The 18,513-nt window shown below is 40.0% G+C and overlaps 1 protein-coding gene across 6 annotated transcripts in view; it reads right to left on the bottom strand.

Moving 5' to 3' along the window:
* LOC134571809 (BTB/POZ domain-containing protein KCTD5) overlaps positions 1 to 18,513 on the bottom strand; it is a 39,444-nt gene that overhangs the window by 4,007 nt on the left and 16,924 nt on the right. The window contains exons 3-7 of one of the 6 annotated variants that reach the window (XM_063430412.1): positions 18,018 to 18,109; positions 14,450 to 14,545; positions 11,310 to 11,426; positions 5,086 to 5,211; positions 2,052 to 2,111 (exon numbers count right to left, since the gene is read on the bottom strand). In XM_063430412.1, coding sequence (XP_063286482.1) covers positions 2,067 to 2,111; positions 5,086 to 5,211; positions 11,310 to 11,426; positions 14,450 to 14,545; positions 18,018 to 18,109 — 476 coding nt within the window. In that variant the 3' untranslated portion in view covers positions 2,052 to 2,066. Of the gene's footprint in view, positions 1 to 2,051; positions 2,112 to 2,360; positions 2,506 to 4,506; positions 4,665 to 5,085; positions 5,212 to 11,309; positions 11,427 to 14,449; positions 14,546 to 18,017; positions 18,110 to 18,513 lie in introns of those variants that run through there. The other 5 variants (XM_063430415.1, XM_063430414.1, XM_063430413.1 and 2 more) reach the window with 5 other exon arrangements.

An 18,513-nucleotide genomic window follows, 5' to 3' on the forward strand; every position in this document is an offset into this window, starting at 1 on the left:
TTGTCACGAGGCTTTGTCAGTTTAAGGCCACATTTCTAAACTGATAGGGAGATAAGCAGTAAAGAGTCCACACGTCGTGATTTTAATTTATTTATAAAAATATTTATCAGTTCAGAGCCCAGCCTATCAAACTGAAATCTGAATTATTGGTGCAATGTTTTAATATCATGTTTGCTGCTGCCCTGTGCACATAATTTTTATCTAGTAAAGTCCTGTAACGGTTATTGCTTCATCCATACAATCACTAGTAATGGGGGCTTGCAGGTGTTCTAGTGTTCTATCATTCTGCTATAGCAGTCAGATTTCTATACCCTCGTCACTTCCGGGGAGGGGAATCAGCTGGATCCTGTGCTGCACATGCGTGCTAGCACTCCTGCTACTCCTCCACAGCCATGTCCTGGAAGGCAAGTAAAACTAGTTTTACACTTTCATTATAGTTAGTGCATTCACCAAGCTTAGGCACACGGGACATTTAGGGTTAGGGACTTGTTCACATTTAGTGATATTTCACAATAGGGGAATATCACAAAATAGTGATTTCTCAAACTTTATTTTAACCCTTACCCCAAGGGTTAGGGTAAGAATAGAGAGAGAGGTTAGAAGCACTTACCTAACCCTAATTTGAACCCTAAATGTCCCGTGTGCCTAAGCTTAGTGAATGCACTAACTATAATGAAAGTGTAAAACTAGTTTTACTTACCTTCCAGGACCTGGCTATGGAGGAGTAGCAGGAGTGCTAGCACGCATGTGCAGCACAGGATCCAGCTGATTCCCCTCACGGGAAGTGACGAGGGTATAGCATAACGATAGAACAACACCGGCTACATCTAGCAAGTCATATACAGTCCTTTTAGAAACACCCTGCTCACAACTGCACTGCTGTAAATATTGATTTTCCTGGAATCATTCCTTACTTCCAAAACGCATTGTGACCTTTCCTCAATGCTCAGGCATGAGAAACGAGAAGGGGGTGAAGGGGAGGGAAGGCTGCAAATACTAATCCAATAAAATATGATTGTCTTTGATGGCCAATAATTTATTGATTGAAATAAGACCCAGAAAGCAACAGCAGTTATATCACATGCAGAAAGACACCTGTCAGCAAACTATTGTGCAAAGATATTTTGAAGGCCCTTGAGAAGGGAACATATTCATTTATCTTTTGTTCGGACTAAAGTGTAAAATCGTACTGATGAGAAATTTAAATCTGTATTGAGGCTCTGATAACCTTCCTTACTTAAAATTGCACTTTTTGATCTTCGAAACCTTCAAATAATTAACCCTTTTAGGACCAAGTATTTTACCACAACAGGGAAGATGCCAAAGTGTTCGGTTCTATAAAATGGTCTACAGTAAAAAAAAAAAAAAAAAAAAGTGGAGATCTCCCTATGAACACCACTGGAACCAGCACACCAATTCCGTTAGAGACTCCTCCCTTTTACATTTTTGCACCACTTTTCTGAACAAATTTATAGACCATGTTCTGTATTAACAAACAGTCGTTATACAGCTTAGAAATGCATTAGCAGCAAATAAATTTAGCAATGAGGTCTGTCCAAATCTGTTTTCCTTGTTCTTCAACTTGGACTTAAAAATTTAAAACCCTAAAGTTTGATTAAATAAGCCAGGTTAATATATTATTTTAATTTGTCTAATCCATGCGAACCCTCATGCATAGTAGCAGTTAGATTAAATTTCTGGCTCCACCAGATAACGCAACTATAGTCTGTTAAATATTTATTTTTCCTTAATCTGAGTTGGAATAAAGCAATTTAGATGGTTTTGATAAACACAAACAAAATGCACACCCTTCCCATAATGCTTTGTAAAACAAACCATAACGGTTACTTTATGGAAAAGACCTTTTAAGCTCCATTTGTTTGGCTAATGCAGTGTGTGACTATACTGGGAAGGAAATTATTATTATTTTTATTTTTTTTTAAATAAATGATTTTTGGGTACAGGGTAAAGATAACTAGAGCTGCAAGGATGGGCATGGACGAGGAACAGATCTAGGGGAGCTGTGAGGGATTCAGGAAAGCTAGCTCTCACCAGTGAGTTATAACTTAATCTGAGTCATTCATATCGTAATCCGTCTCCTCGTCCTCACTCTGTACGAGCATGCAGCATGCATGTGCAAAGAAAGGGAGTGGAAAAGAAAGCAGTTAAGAGAAAGAAAAATAAAACCACACAAAAAAAAAAAAAGAAATGAAACAAATAAAAACAAAAACAGACAAGAATGCAAGCAACATTGGCAATTAAGAATGCTTAAACATGTAAAAAATAAATGATACAAAAAACCCCCACACCAAACCAAAACAATTTTTTATTAATGCGGTAAATGCTTAAAAGTTGTCTGGCCTATATTGCACACAAAAAGTATAGGAATGTTGAGCGACTGTTTATGAAACAATGGGTTGTAAATGGAAGAGTTTAGGCTATTCTTCAAACTCCAAGAGCATGCAATGTTGTAATACTAGTCACTCAATATTTGGAGGAAGGCACCTGTGAAAGCAGATTTATCCATAATGAGCATATGTTTTAAGGAAAAAAAAAAAAAATGAAACCACAAAACCAAACCTGTTTTGGCCAGAGTAACCTTTCCTATCTTGCACCCCCCACATCTCCATATTAAAAAAAAAAAAAAAAAAAAAAAAAATTTAAATGAATACACGACATTTATTACCAGTGTCTACGCAGATAGACATCTCCAGTCAGTTCTGCCTTCAGGGAGTCTCCTTTTACTATGAAACGGGTACACAGCCAAACAAATAAATAAACCACAGACTAACATACTACTGCCTCCTCAACAATCACTATGGATTAGCTGGGGTACATATTGACTGTGCACCACTACCCCCATCCTGCGGTGGAAGTTGTAATGGAGCAAGTTTAGAGGCACGTGTCCATTTTACTGAATACTGTTAGCAATTCTATTCATGAACCAAAAGTTAAAAACTTTTAAGTTTAATGTTATTACAAAAGATCATTGAAGTATATTCATTGGCTCTGTAAATAGCAAAATAAATAAAATAGAAGTGGTGCAACTCTATTCAATGTTCCCCGTCTGGAAAAGCAGGACTTCCTAACATGACACATGCAAGTGGCTTAGTGGGAATTTCCAATCTGGATTATTGACCAGATTTAACTAGTAGTTCAATCCCTGGGTCAGGACCTAAAACTATCCCAGAGGCCATTTTATTAGGTCCCCAATTGGCATTACTCAACAAGTGCCTAAGAAAAATTGTGTCAATGCAATTACACAATAAGGCATTTCCACACATTATTGAAGTTGTTTGTTCTATTCTACAGTACATGCGGTAAATGGGTCACTGTGCCATTCCAAAATTTATGATAAATGGGTTCCATAGTTAATGCCCCATACATTATGGTGCTTAGACGGTCTTTAGGATGTAGTGATTATTACCGTATATACTCGAGTATAAGCCGACCCGAATATAAGCCGAGGCCCCTAATTTTACCCCCAAAAAACTGGGAAAACTTATTGACTCGAGTATAAGACTAGGGTGGAAAATGCAGCAGCTACTGGTACATTTCTAAATAAAATTAGATCCTAAAAAAAATATATTAATTGAATATTTATGTGCAGCGCGTGTGTGTGTACGTGTGTGTTGCAAAGCCTTGGTGGGGGGGGGGGGGGGGGGGAGTCGGCAATTTTTTTATTATTTACTTTTTTTATTATTTATTATTACTTTTTAATTAATTTCATTATTATGATGTTTATTATTATTTAATTTAATTATTATTAATATATATTTTTTCGTCCCCCCCTCCCTGCTTGATATATGGCAGGGAGGGGGGCTCTCCTTCCCTGGTGGTCCAGCATTGGCAGTTCAGTGGGGGGGGAGAGGGGGGTTGGCAGAGAGTTTACTTACCTGTCCTGCAGCTCCCTTCTCCTCCGCGCCGTCAGTTCAGCTCTTCTGTCAGCTCACACTCTAAGTCTCGCGAGAGCCGCTGACCGAGGTGCTGAACGGATGGCGCGGAGGAGAAGGGAGCTGACAGGAGCTGCAGGACAGGTAAGTAAACTCTCTGCAGCCCCCACAGCCCCAAGTCTGTATTATGGCAATGCAAATTGCCATAATACAGACTATTGACTCGAGTATAAGCCGAGTTGGGGTTTTTCAGCACAAAAAATGTGCTGAAAAACTCTGCTTATACGCGAGTATATACGGTAGCTTCTATTACTAAAAGCTTACTGTAATTGTTTTTTGTGCAGGCACAATCTTTACTTTGTCAAAGTTGGAATACCCCCCAAATCTGCCATTTCCTTGGACAATATTACCAATATAAAATGTAATCCATATTTGGATGGCAATTCATTTCATGCAAATATGGAGGAAATTGCACAGCCATTTGTAAAATGGCAAAGGGAGCCTCAAACTGACCATGGCAAGTTGACTTTGAACCAGTGATAAGTGCTCACAATCTACAAATCACAGCATGTAGAGGTTAGTGCCAATCCTGCCCCTTTAGAAATCACTGGTAAAAACTGCATGTCAGTGTGGGTGTATTTGCCCAGTCTTCCATTCAAAAATCTTTGTTTAGTAGATGAATCATCCCTTAAAAGTTTGAGGGGCTTTGTTCTTGTTGCCTGGTGGAGTGTAGCTGCAGAAGTCTTATCGTAAAGCACAGTTCACGCTGTACTGAACAAGATGGCAGTCATGTTAGGTCATGCATCACTGCAGTACAGGCAGCTAGGCTGTGTTTTATGAATTAGCACAGTGCAATCTTTCATTAAAATGAATCAATTTGTGAGGCATTACTTTTTGTGCGCACTTTAACAGTGCTGTTAAATAGCTAAGCCAATTATTCATTTCTAATTATTTAATAAACACAAACAAATAAAGATAGGATAGACCTTGCAGTAAATAAGCAAAATTTTACATTACTGTTGGTATCGGGCAAGGGAAATTAAAATATCTAAAATAAAATAAAAAAAAAGGAATAAATACAGACTGATAACATTTGACCAAGCTATATGGAGTTTTGTTTTTAACAGATATGGGTATTTTCATACATTCAGATTCATAGTATAAAGACGACAATGAGCTATTGTAAACCAACCTTTGCTTTTTCGCTGGGTTCACTAGTTGTTCCATACTGGGTATTGTGCAATTCTTTAGACACAACACACAAGAATTCTGCTTGATCTTCATTTCCATAGTTATAGGAAGAGCCAATACTGACAAGCTAAAAAAAATAAATAAATAAATATAAGTTAAAAAAATCTCTAGGCAAATCGTTGGAAAGAAACAGATACACCTCAGGCATAAGCAAACATTCTCCAGCTGCAGACATTGCATTGTAGCACCCACAGACCAAATCACAAGCTATATCAAGATACAGACTGCAAGAATTACTCTCAACTTGATTATATTGTTTAAGGCCATATAGGTCTATTCTATGATAAAGCAACCACATCAGGTAGGTTTCCATTTCAAATTTTGAGGTAACCGGTAATTTAGTGTAAACAAATAAAAATTAAACAGAGCACCATTACTGGTTTATCTATTCCTTCTAAGAGCAGCCATTGGGCTTATATGGTCCTCTACAAGTTTCTTGTTGGAATATGCATATATTCAACTTTGGAATATTAAAGAGTGTCTGAAGTATGCGCCCCCCCCCCCCCCCCCCCAAAAAAGGGACAAAAATGCTACCTCCAATGATAACAATAGGATCTACACAATTTGAATAGAGCACAAAGTGTCATCTACCATCTTTCAACATTCTTCATATAACCCAATTAAAGGTGTAGGATATAAGAGATATTTTAAATTATTTATGGCACAGAGCTGTAAGCCAGTTTAGAAACAGACCGTATGAAGGACAGCAACAGGCAATATTGTGTTGCTAAGCATCATACCATCAAGTTGTTCGTTCAAACATGTAAACTGGTTGGCAACATTAAGAGTTAGTCAAGTTTTTAGGTACATGTACATAGTTCTGGCATGCGGATACAGAGTAGATTTTCACATAGGATTAATAGAATAGATTGTCTGTAGAGCTATTTCTGAGCATTAAGCCCATGAATTGGGGAACCTTATGTTCATTATACTAGTCCTGGATTTTATACAGGTGTTGTCTGGATGACAGGCTATTTGCCTAGGATATCAATAAAATTTGTCATGCAAACGATCTGCTCATATGAAAAGAATACATACAATTTCCACATCAACAAGAGACACGGAAGTCTGAATGGATTAACGGAAGCCTCGTAAAACCAAGATTAACACTCTTTACATAAAGTGGACTATTGCAGTTTAAGTCAGCTTCAAGAAAACCTAGTATTTACACAGGAAAGGTACATCAGAGTTTTAAACAAGCCACCATAATCTGTTCAGAGAACAGCATTTAGAATTAAAATGATTTAGTTCTAGCTGCAACATGGAAGCCCTCCACGTCAAGTGTCCCTTAGTCTTACAGGTCCATTTTTTGGAAATTCTTTCATAAAGTGTTCCTTTTCTGTTGCAGATGTTTTAAAAACACACAATGAGTTCTACTGTACATTTGGTGGAAAATGCCACTTCAGTTTCAGCACTGCTTAGATGTCAAAACCAAACCACCTTTTGAACAGAAACCTTGCTGTTCCATTAAGACTCTATAAATCTAAAGATGCATAATTTGGTGGTCAACTCTTATGGTGTTGACATATGTTAAGTTGTTCACGTGAGTGTAGAACATATGGAAGGGAAGTGCTGGACTCTGGGCACAAGATAGCGGTTTTCAGATAGGTCCCATTTGATTCCCCTGGTGCCAATCCTTCGAAACATAGGATTTACGCCAATACTAGAAATGCAAGTTCTAAGTCATAGCAGGTCTGTAGAAAACCGGTAAAAACCTCACGACAAAAAAGGTCTAAATTTCCATAAATCAGAACCATTAGGTCAACTATGACCCCACAGAGACAATGCAGACCTCTCATCACCTACATTTCCTTTTAGACCTTTCTACTGTCTCCCATTTATGTGCAACCCCTCACCTCCCTCTCCACTGCCTTCTTGGATTTTGATACCAATCTATGTGTAGCTATATAAAGAGATAAAAATGTTCCTTTCTGGATAACAATCTGTTATACAGCACAGAGGTTATGTGTACAGATTGTGTTCTTTTGTCAAAACATTAAACTGCAGAAGGGGATAAACAGAATTAAGGACGGACAGACAGATATAATATTGAGGAAGTAAGAGGTCCTTAAAGGGACTCTCCAGGCAGAGGATTTTACTCAACTGGTTCCAGCACCGGGAGCCTCGTAAAGCCACGCCCCCCATTTCGTCAAAATGACGAAGTAGGCGGGTGCGAGCAGGGAGCAATCAGACGCTTCCATTTGGAAGCGTCATAGCTCCCTTTTGCGCATATGCGGCTTTGCCGCACATACTTCAGAGGGCGGCATTCATGCCGCCCTCTGAAGTCCTGAGCGCACTACCGTGCATGCGCGCGGAGCTGACTCACAGCTCCGCTCGCGGTCTTTGCCTGCCCCCTCTCCTCTGCTGACAGGCAGGAGAGAGAAGGCGCGAACACAGTGCCTTCTCTCTCCTGCACACAGACGTATTTTAATATGTCTGACATGTACAAGGCCTTTTTAGGGCCCTACATGATAGGAAGTCCCTCTGGTGGCCGTCTGAGTGACGGCCACTGGAGGTATTCCTATCTATGTAAACACTGTATTTTCTCTGAAAACACAGTATTTACATTAGATAGCCTGCAGGGAGCTATAGATCTCATCTGAAGAACTACATTAAGCTGTAGTTGTTCAGGTGACTAGTTTCCCTTTAAATAATTTTAAGCAGAGTAGTTAGGCTGGTTTGTCCCTAAAGAGGCAATTTAACCACCATGTTTGCAAGAGACCTTATAAAAGCATGATCATGTGTTCTGTTAGTGTCAACTCTATACAACGCTGCTGTTAAATACAATTCCATCTAGCAGAAGGATCTACCAGTTTACGATAGCATTGAGGACTAGATGTCTAGGGACAAAGGATGCTTTCTTTTGATGCATATTCCTGCAGAAAATAGTCATGGTGGCCAACAATTTAGATGTTTGTTACAGGCCAAAAAAACAAGCAAATCTTAAACAGAAAAGTAGGAGTGTGACCTTGCACATATTTACATGGTTTCTAGAAGAAAAAAAAAAAAAAATAAGCCACCATTTCAGTTTTACTTTAGCTAAAGCTAGAATGGTATGCATGTTTAGGGTTGTAATACAAATTTAAAGTTAATTCTCTCTAGGAAAAGTTTCAGGAGTGTTAAAATGCCACCCTCCCCTCCCTCTGAACCAACATGGATGTTCACCAGAGTGAAAATGCAAACGAACACTAAAGTCAATGAATGTATCTATTAAGTGATCTGGATGTAGTGGTCCTGTCAATTTACCCCCTCAAGGATAAACATTGCATTTTGCAGAAATGAGTGTTTTCTTTGCATTACACAGCCACAGAGGCACTTTTGCTGCAACAATGGAGTAAAAACAGCCATGTGACATAGCAGCTCCCAAAGGAATGCTATATGGCTCAATGCTTTCCCAAGGGAAAACATGCCTAAAGATATGGTCCCCAATGCTCCTCTATTGGATTAGACCATTGCAGAGGAGTGGGCAAGTGGCGCCGTGTGTCACACAGTTCAACTATAGACAGGAACACAAGCATTAGAAATACAAACCTGTATTTAATGCTTTCAGTGACTCCATTACATCTGAAATTGTTGCATTCTCACTTTATGCCTATAACATTTAGAGAGTTATTCTCTAGAGTTCTATCCTTGGAACACATTTTTCCTTGTTAAGACTGAAAACACGGGGGCGGGGCCTGACAGGTAAGATGACCGGCAGCACTTTCCAAGAGCTCCAGCACTAATGAGCAAAAATAGGCAATTTATGTCCGAATCAACACCCAAAGAAGATCAAGCTGACCGGAGGACGAAGCAGAAACAAGCAGGGACCATGGGGAAACCCGTCTCTTATACACACACACACACGCCAAGATACCGTTCTGTCCGGCCATGCGGCCTAGCTCTGAGCGGGGCCATGTGTCTGGGGGAGGCGGCCGATCCCTCGGCACAGAACAGGTGCCAAACAGCAGGCTCACAACAGCCCTGTCACCCCCCCCCCCCCCTTTGGACCGGTGGGGGTTATCCCAGTCCCCGCTGGGGTCACTTACTAAACAGCCGACTGAACCCATACAGCCACAGAAGGTACCAAAGTCAGCCTCTCCCACACGACCCTGGGAGAACAGAGTCCCACTAACTGCCTCACTGAGCAGGCAGACTTCTCTGCAAGGCTGGACGCGATATTCAACGAGTTTTGGAGAAACTGGTCCAGCGTCAAAGGCAGCAAGCGAAACCTAAGCAAGGTAACAACCTACCTCAAAGTCCACGAGGTACACGCAAAATGGCCGCTGCGCCGGGCCTCCGGTTCCCTCGCAGCCAACCTCACCGCTCAACTCCCTCAAACAGCAGACTGTAACAGGGATTGTCCGGTTCCTATCTGGACTGGGAAGCCACAAAAGAAAGCACCCTACCCACCGCCCATACACCCGAAAGGTCATCCGGGCATCGGTGCTCACGATCCTACCGCACGTTGCAGGGGGATCCATAGGCACAGGGGAATGACTCCCGGCCCAGCCTGGGCTGGGGGAGCGAGGCGGCAGCAGCTCTATCACCACGGATCTACCCAACGCCAGCGGCTATACCGTTCCAAGCGGAGCACCGAGATGGAGGGAGGACTAGACTTGCCTGAACCGGTACCATCACTACCGTCGACGGGAATTGGCTGATCCTGATACTGGACTCAAAAAGTTAGACCTCAGTGTCACCTGCCATGGACACTACGAGCTAGGATATGTACACTGATGGCCCATCTCCTTCACGCTCCCACCTGATTTTATCACTTAGTTTACCGCAGCCTTAATGTTTCTATGCCAGCCGAGTTGTTCCAGCATGCCAGCTGGTGCTCTTGCTGGTACAATGTAATGAATCGTATGTCCTGTTGTGAGACTGTTTTGTTTTGCCTCTTAGTTAACAAGCCAGGATGACCCAAATATGGAGGTTGTCTAATTTCTAGCTCAAGAGGGGCACATTAATATAACACCAATGTAAAATCTGTCGTAACCTCACAAATGACACCCAGCAGTTACCAAGCTACAGTATTAATAATTATAGTTTAGCATGTTACGAGACCTCTTCCTTGACAGCGTTATTGTCAGCCTACTCAATAAAAATCTAAAATGTGTTAACTTGACTCTGCTTGTTTATTACTCTTAAACAATGTGTGTTTATTTGATGCCTACTAGTTTGATATTTTCATGTACAAAACAAATCTGTCACAATCTGTAATGTTATGGTCAAGCTTGTTGATGCTATTGTGACTCTTCACGCTTAATGTCAATCTATGCACAAGAAAAATAAAGAATTTAAAAAAAAAAAAAAAAAAAAAAAACTGAAAACACGAATATATGAATAAGCCACCAGACTTCCCCAAATCTTCGATGAATAGATATTAATATAGCAGCTTAACATCTCCAAAAACCTACGTCTTTAATAAAAATGGATATATGCATGTTAAGGCAATATGTCAAATGACTTAAGAGTAATGGTGCTTGTCGGCTTAAACAAAATAATCAAGTAACAATGTCATTGCAGATGCAAGGTTTCTCAGCAAGAAGAGCAATGCAAGATGAAGAGCCATACCGAGTCTTCAAAAGGGGCAGAGAGAAAATATAAATGAAATTGCAAAGCCAGCATGCAAGTTTCTCCTACATAAGAGCATGTATCAATAGATTTAACCCTTTAATTGACAGTGGAGTATGCTGTCCAGTGTTTAACCCCTCTGACACTTGGAACTTCAAGGTTACCAAATGAAAAAAAAAAAAAAAAGTGATAGCTGATTAAAGAACGTTTTATAAACTTGTGCAGCAAAACAACTATAAGCAGCCTTGCAGCTGCCCGCCTGCCAAGTGCTCTGCACACCTGCATTCTCGCAATGATGACCTGGAGAATGCAGCTTAGCAAGGGCAGGAAACTTTCGCTCCATTCCCAATTTAAGAATTGATTTATTCCCAGAGATTTGTCAAGATTACCACTTCTGCTTTCACATAGGAGAAAAAGATACACGGGTTTGGGCCCTTTAACCACTTGTCCAGCAGTCTCAAATTACAGACCCACCAGCATGAAGGGGTTAAGGACCACTGCAACATTTATGTCGGATTAAATTAAAGACAGCAGAATGGAGTGCCATGCAGGAGTGCAGAGAATGAAGGAAGATGGCGTAAATAAGGCTATGAGAAGCATAGGACACACCTCGCCACTGCATTTCTGGAAACTTGTCTCCTCCCCTTTCACTTCCCTTGATACAATGAGCAGAAACTCTGACTGGTGATCCCGCCCGCATCCATAAAGGGAACCTATACTGACAAACTGCAACAACCACAGTAAATAATGAGCACACACACTGAACATTATATACAGCAAGTGTTACCAAACCTGCTGTGCTCCCATCACTTCACTCTTAGATGGGGGAAAAATGCACACAGTTAAAACGTAGAATGAAACTTTTACCATAAGTTATTTTGTCCCCAGACACCCATTAGTACAGCCTTGGTTTAATCACCAAGACCATTTAAAAAGCAATAAGGATTCAATAGTTCAGTAACACAGGTCGTCACATCACGCTTCATATGGTTGGTAGGGGCAGGAGCAGAGTGTAGCTTTTTAGAGTATAGGATTCCATTTAAATCTTCGTTGTAACAAACGGAAGAGGAAAAAGGTTGATTAGGTAAAACAATGAATGTTTGCCTAATACAATTTAAAGAAGCACTCCAGGCACACACACAAAAAAAAAAAAAAAGCCAGGAAGCCCCAGAAGCACTCTTACCTCAAGGGGTTAAACCATGCTCCTCGTTTTTAGTGTTAATCTAAACTACTCTTCAGAGGGCATCCAGGTTCTTAAACATCACCGTGCATGGGCGACACTGATTGGCTGAGAGCAGTCAGCCAGTGACTTCCCATTCACTAAACTGGCTTGGAAGCCAGTTTTGTTTTGTTTTTTAACTAAAACTAATGTTTACATTGTAGGGTTAAATGGCAGTCTTCTGCCACACAGAAAATAGAGGTTCAGGCACTCCAAGTAGGCAATTTATTCAAACTTAAGGTCACACTTTCGACCTACAAGGTCTTTGTCAAGCTTAGGTTAAACGTTGCGGTGTGACACTATTTTGAATAAGCTGCCTACTTTATTCTCTGTATATGGCATCTTGGACTTGGTGCTGGGTCGAGGTTTAGTTTCACTATGGCTCCAGGTGATGGATTGAGTGCAGTTCAATTCATTTCTGGACACTAAGAAAAATTGTCATGATGTGGAATCTCATAAGAAAGCATTGAATAAAATGCTTTCCTATGGGGATGCTTGGATATCTTTTGGCTCTCGCCTGACCTGCATTAGCTCTGCATTTTTAGACGCCAATCGGTTAAACTTAACCCGACAGCACCCTTCCTCCCAAACGTTACTTTAAAATGGATTAATATATGCACATATAAAAAAGTTCTTAAGAAGAAAAAACAGTTTTATATATAAAGCAAGGGGGTTTAAAGACTGATGAGCAACTAGAGTCAGGTTTCCCATGAAAGGGATTGAAATTACAAGTACCGGGAAAATGCTGAATTCTTGATCAATAAATCAATGTCCAGGGGTCTACAAGCATGATCCGGAGGAACAGCTAAAAATTGCATGGATATGAAGCTGTGGGGGAGAAGAGAGCGTCTCCTAAAAGATGAAAACTTAAACACCAAGAGAACCCCCCCCCCCCAAAAAAAAAAAAAACCCCAGTCACAGGACTGTGGGGAAGCTACAGTACTATAGACTCAAAGCATGTCTGAGCAATGTTCTACTCTGTTGGTAAACGTTGGCCAGTACATTATCCATTAGACAAGACCCCATTCCAAAACCTAATAAAAGGGTTGCTTTAGGATACAAATTAATGCATCTACTCCACAGGGCAGTTCATCTAAGAATCTTTAAGACGCAAGATGCCCCTACTCCATGGGATATTATAATGGAGACCAATAGGGAATACAACTTTAATACTCGAAATAGAGTTATGTTATCTTTCACATGAATCCCATCATGCACTCAGTTTATTTCTGAACACTGGAACAAGTTTATATTATATCTCCCAATAAAATGCACACAAGTACAAGTCTGCACTAAATTTTCCCATTCACCTCTGTTGGTGGCCAGGAGGAAAAGAAGATCAGATCTGTCTAATGGTTAACATCAGGAAGATAACAGGGCAATTGCTAAAGCAGCCTTTACTTAAGAATGTGAACACTGTCCAATGGGATGGGTGTATGAGACTACAGCACCTCTCAGCACTGACAGGAAGGATGCACCTTAAAGGGAAACTCCAGTGCCAGGAAAATAATCACATTTGTCTAGTAGACAGCCACTAGAGGTGGAGTTAACCCTGCAAGGTAATTATTGCAGTTTCTAAAAAAAACTGCAATAATTACACTCGCAGGGTTAAGAGTAGTGGGAGATGGCACCCAGACAACTCCAATGGGCAGAAGTGGTCTGGGTGCCTGGAGTGTCCCTTTAAGAGTGTGAAGATAAAAAACACATGAAGCTGCCTTTGCCGTTTGAGCATTAAGAGATGGCAAATACTTCCTTCTATTTATGGGTTTTCTTAATAGACTTTCAAAAAATAGAATGCGTCATATGTTTGCATTCCAATCAACTGGAGAGTCCCTTTAACAGGAAATGGATTTCACAGATGTATTTTTTAAAAGTTAGGTTATTTTGTTGTAAAGACTTTTTTTTGTTGTATTAGACAAAGATCATGGTTTATTTAGATATTTAAATGTAGCTGCATTAGCCATGTAAGTAGAGACTAGTGTTACAAGCCTGCTGAAATGAGTAGGAGGTTGGCACGGTGTTCTTTTCTCACATGTCATTGTAATCTTGTTTTACACAGAACTTTAATATATTGTATTCTTTAGAGTGTATGTCCTGCAACAATAGCCTGCAGATAAGGTAAATATCTTATACACTTCTATAGGACTGAAAAATAATTCCTCCCGAGAGATCTTTGGCAGAGCCATTGCTCTCAGTATATTGTAATGCTCTCCCAGTGCCTTCATTTATGGCATATTGCATTCCACAAAGCTTTATATGCAGGCAGTTAATTGGCACAGCTCTGTGGAAAGAATCTAGTGTTTCATGCCAATGAAGGGATCAGAATTAAAACATTTGAGATTCAGAAGCAGCATGTTAAGCTGTAAATAGCTAGAAGTTTGACTTCCACAAAATGCAGATACATCTGATTAGTCATAGCTAGTAAACGGACCTATATTTGAAATACTAACAAAAAAAGTCAAGAGTTTTAGGATTACAAGTTAAAGCCGGTCACAGTTCTTCACCCACACGGCTTACCACTTATTATTACCTGTTCAAACTTCCAGCCATCAGACATGGTTGAGACCATCTGTGTGAGTTCCTCCTCCTGACACTGCAGCACTCTATACACATGTTTAACTGGTACCTTAAAAAGCAGAAAAGGAGAAATGACCACGTTATACATGGAAACACACTACAGTCAAAATCACTGGGCAGAAAACTAAAAAGTTTAGTTACAATAATCGTTTGTTTTAGGAACAAAAAAAAAAATAATGAATATATAAACTACACACTAAGTGGTATGTTAAAACAAAAGAGAAGTCTGGAGAGAAGTCCAAGGAACACTGATGCTTTAACAGGAGAACCACAGCTCACAATGATTTTGTTCTATTCAATACAGGGCAGTATCAACATTACACAGTACCAGTCTTTTACAGTCTATTCCTGGTTTTACAAATACTGTAACTGTATGACCACTATACTACAGCTGTGGCAGTAAAGCCTAATGGTGTGGGAACAAGTCTTCTCCCCCCTCTCCCCCACAATAATTGATTTGACTAAAGCAGTAAACTGATTAGCACAGATGAAATCCTAGCCCTCTTGGCCAAATCCCAGAATATTAGGGCTAAGCAGTACTAAAACAAAATCATAATCTCCAACTAATGGAAATGTATAATCTTTTATATCAAGGCAATATTTGAACATGGAATAAATACATTCGGCTTTTTTTTTTTTATAATTACAAGAGTGCCCATGTACACATACCAAATTTGTGGTACCAAACTCCCAATAATTTGATGCAGATAGAAAAGTTACTGCAGTTTTACCCGAGTATCAACTGCAACTTTGGGATGTCTGCCTTGGACACAAATGGAGTTTGCACAACAATCCCAAACTTGACATTAGATGAGCACAGACAGACATCTTGTTCCAGACTTCACCCTGCACTGTCCATTCATGTTTCTGGTCACTAGTCCTTTTGGAGCAGTTTGAACTGTTTAAACCCTAAAAAGGGTGAGCCAGCCCCAGGAACCTCCTATCACAATAATGTAAATTTTGATTAAGCTATGTAGTTGTGTCCAGAGTGTTCCTTTAAATGTGATATCTAGGCTAGCTTACTGAAGCAACATACAATTAAACGTTGCTTTGAAGGACAATTTTTTGCAAACCGCACCACATTTTTCTGTGAAATTAGGACCTACCCACTTTTCAGTGTTTACACGTTTGCCCATTTCTCATGGTAGAGCCTAAAACTGGTACTCAGAATTTTTACATCAGACGGTAACATTATTATGGCCAGACCTATAGAGGATGTAATAGCCAGGAAGGCTATTTGGACATCAGCATCATTTTGGTGCTCAGTGCTAACCAAGTGGAAATGGTGTCTTAAGGGTTTTCTACGCCAGAAAATACAGTACATGTCCAGTTCTACTGGATGAGTTTCAGATGCCTGCCAGAAGGCATGCTCTTCATAAAGCGGATGAAAGGTAGATCTTTTTCAAGGATGTATTCTACTCCGTTTAGAGTACATCAAGTACCTCTTTCCACAATGGCATCAGGTCTCCATTAGATTAGATACGATTTTCCTGCCTAGGAATTCAGAGTTTATAGATTGACACTACATATTTTCAGGTCTCAAAATACACTTGCGAGGCAGAAAAATTCCAAGTTATGCTGAACCTTATATGAACTCTGTATGCATCACAGCATCCCTCGCAGAAGAGGGGGATGGGGGGGGGGGGGGGGGGGGGGAGAAGAGAATAAAAATAAAATAAAAATAGTTCTACAAATCTGTGTGTGTGTGGACAGATATTAAGTGGCATGGCTAAATTTGAGATTCATTATCTGGTGACATCAATAATCTCAGCTCAATGAGTGTTTGGTCTGCTCTTGTAGTAATACATATATACACTGAGGGCACTTTGTTAATGTTGTCCAGTGTCTGCAGGCGATAGATTTCCTTTTAAGGAATATTTAGAGCATTTTCTCGCTCTCCGTTTACGAAAATGCCAGCGGGCCTAGAACAAACTGTTGATGCTATAAGTCACTGCAGCGTCTGTCTTTTTGGTTTACACACTATGGTGTGAGCAGCAAGAAACGAATATTGCTGCACAAGATACGCTGTGTAATGGGTTGTGGGTATTTAAAAGTGTATAAAGATACAAAAGCATTAGCGCAATATTAAAAAGAACATCTAGTCATATATTATTTTATCTTCAATGGTTATAAAACTAAACTTCAGTTATGTCAGACCAGTTTAGCAAAAAGCCCCTTAAATGATTACCAATTTGATATTCCTGCCAATTTCAAAGTTAAATCTTAAACCCATTTCCTTTAGACAAATCCATTACAAATAAAATGGGGATAGATTTTGTTTGTTGTCCCCATGATGTCCTATTGTGTTTTTAAAACTCCTCTAGACTGTAAGCTCGTCTGAGCAGAGTCCTCATCAATATATTGTTCAAGCTCCCCCGTTTTACACTAATGTAAAGTGCGATCGCAATATTAGATTAATAGTATACTATCCTTCCAACCTTCGCAGTGAAATTTTAAACTCTGCGCAATATCACTTAATCTTCTGGCTTTGGGATACAGGTGACCCCATTCACACCAAGTCCCCCTAATCAGACTTAAATAAAAAATAATTATTTTAACATTTCTTGTACAAACTCATTTGCTACTAAATCGAACACTTAAATGAATTCACTTCTATTTTGCAGGTCTTTAAAATATTAGAAAAATTCACAGAGTTTTATGATCCTAATAGGCTACGGAAGCAGACATTTGGAAGTTTACAGTCAGCTGAGGTGATCAGTGAAGTTGCCCATGAGTTTGGGAGAACCTGGTGTGTTTACCCATTTAATTTCACCGAGCCTGACTGGCACAGGTCTACAGCATAACCCGCATGCAGGTACAATGCCAGTAAACACCACGTGCAAAATGCTGCCACTGAGTGGATTAGTAGAAACCGCACACCCACCATACTTCCAAGAGTAAACCCGTGATATTTGAAGGATTAAAAAGTGGCAATAAAGAAAGCGGTTAATGTTAACCTCTAAGCTGCTTTTGGCTCAACAGCAACAAGTATCAGTAAGTGAGCTCTTAATCTGGGTTGCACAGCAGGAGGAGACCTGACCCACAGCCCAAGCTAACCTCACACTTACAGGGAGATTCTTGGACTAAAAATAGATTAGCAAAGCAATGGTTTTATCAGACACGGATCCCAAATCTCAACATAATTAGTGTGAGGGGCATTCAGGTTTTGATGTGCTAGTAAAGGGTTTACAGATTTTAAACTTGTAATGCTCAAAAAAGAAGGGTTAATTAAAGAGTGTGGCAGAGAATCCCTCCCCCCCCTCTTCTGATGGCTGGCCATGCTTATTTCTAAGCAAATTAAATAGCTTTATCAACATGAGTAGTCGAGGTAGTCTTCAATACCTCCTGGTAACAGGGGATTGATCGTATGTACCAAGAGTTTGGAAAATAGCTATAAAGCGGCAACATATTCTGCACTGTACAATGGATATACCAAGACATAATTCTGACAAGATACGTTTGACATATGGGTAGAGTAGGTTAAGAAGGCTCTACCCACACACGCTTACAATACACCTTACCTGTGACGTTTTGCTGTCCCTTTCTCTTATTCTGTCCTTTACAAGTTTAATTAAAGATGTGATGTTATAGAACTCCGCTTCTTCCAGAACACCTTTCAAACAACAAGACACAGATTACAATATTTTATGGGGGAGTGGGGAGGAGAGAAGAAAGGGTAGGCAGTATAAATGTGATAATGTTGTTCCCTATTCTGAAAAGATATAAAGAGCACAAATAAAAATAAATATCACAGTTTAGTAGATATATCCCAAATATCATCTTACATGCATTTAATTATGTATTTTTTTCATTGCGGTACATCTAAAAACAGCTTGCAAAAGTTGCAGTTCTGCCTTGGGGTGGTGTTAGAAGGGGAGTGATTGCAGACTGTCCAATCGAGCTTAATGAGAAGTATTTGCAAGGCAGATGCTCTGAGCAATTGCTGAAATCTTGAGTTTAGCTCCACTGAGCTAACCAAACCAGGAAGTAACAGGACCTGCTTGCGGTCGGTTTAAA

This window comes from Pelobates fuscus, chromosome 8 (genome assembly GCF_036172605.1).
Source record: "Pelobates fuscus isolate aPelFus1 chromosome 8, aPelFus1.pri, whole genome shotgun sequence".
NCBI lineage: Eukaryota > Metazoa > Chordata > Amphibia > Anura > Pelobatidae > Pelobates > Pelobates fuscus.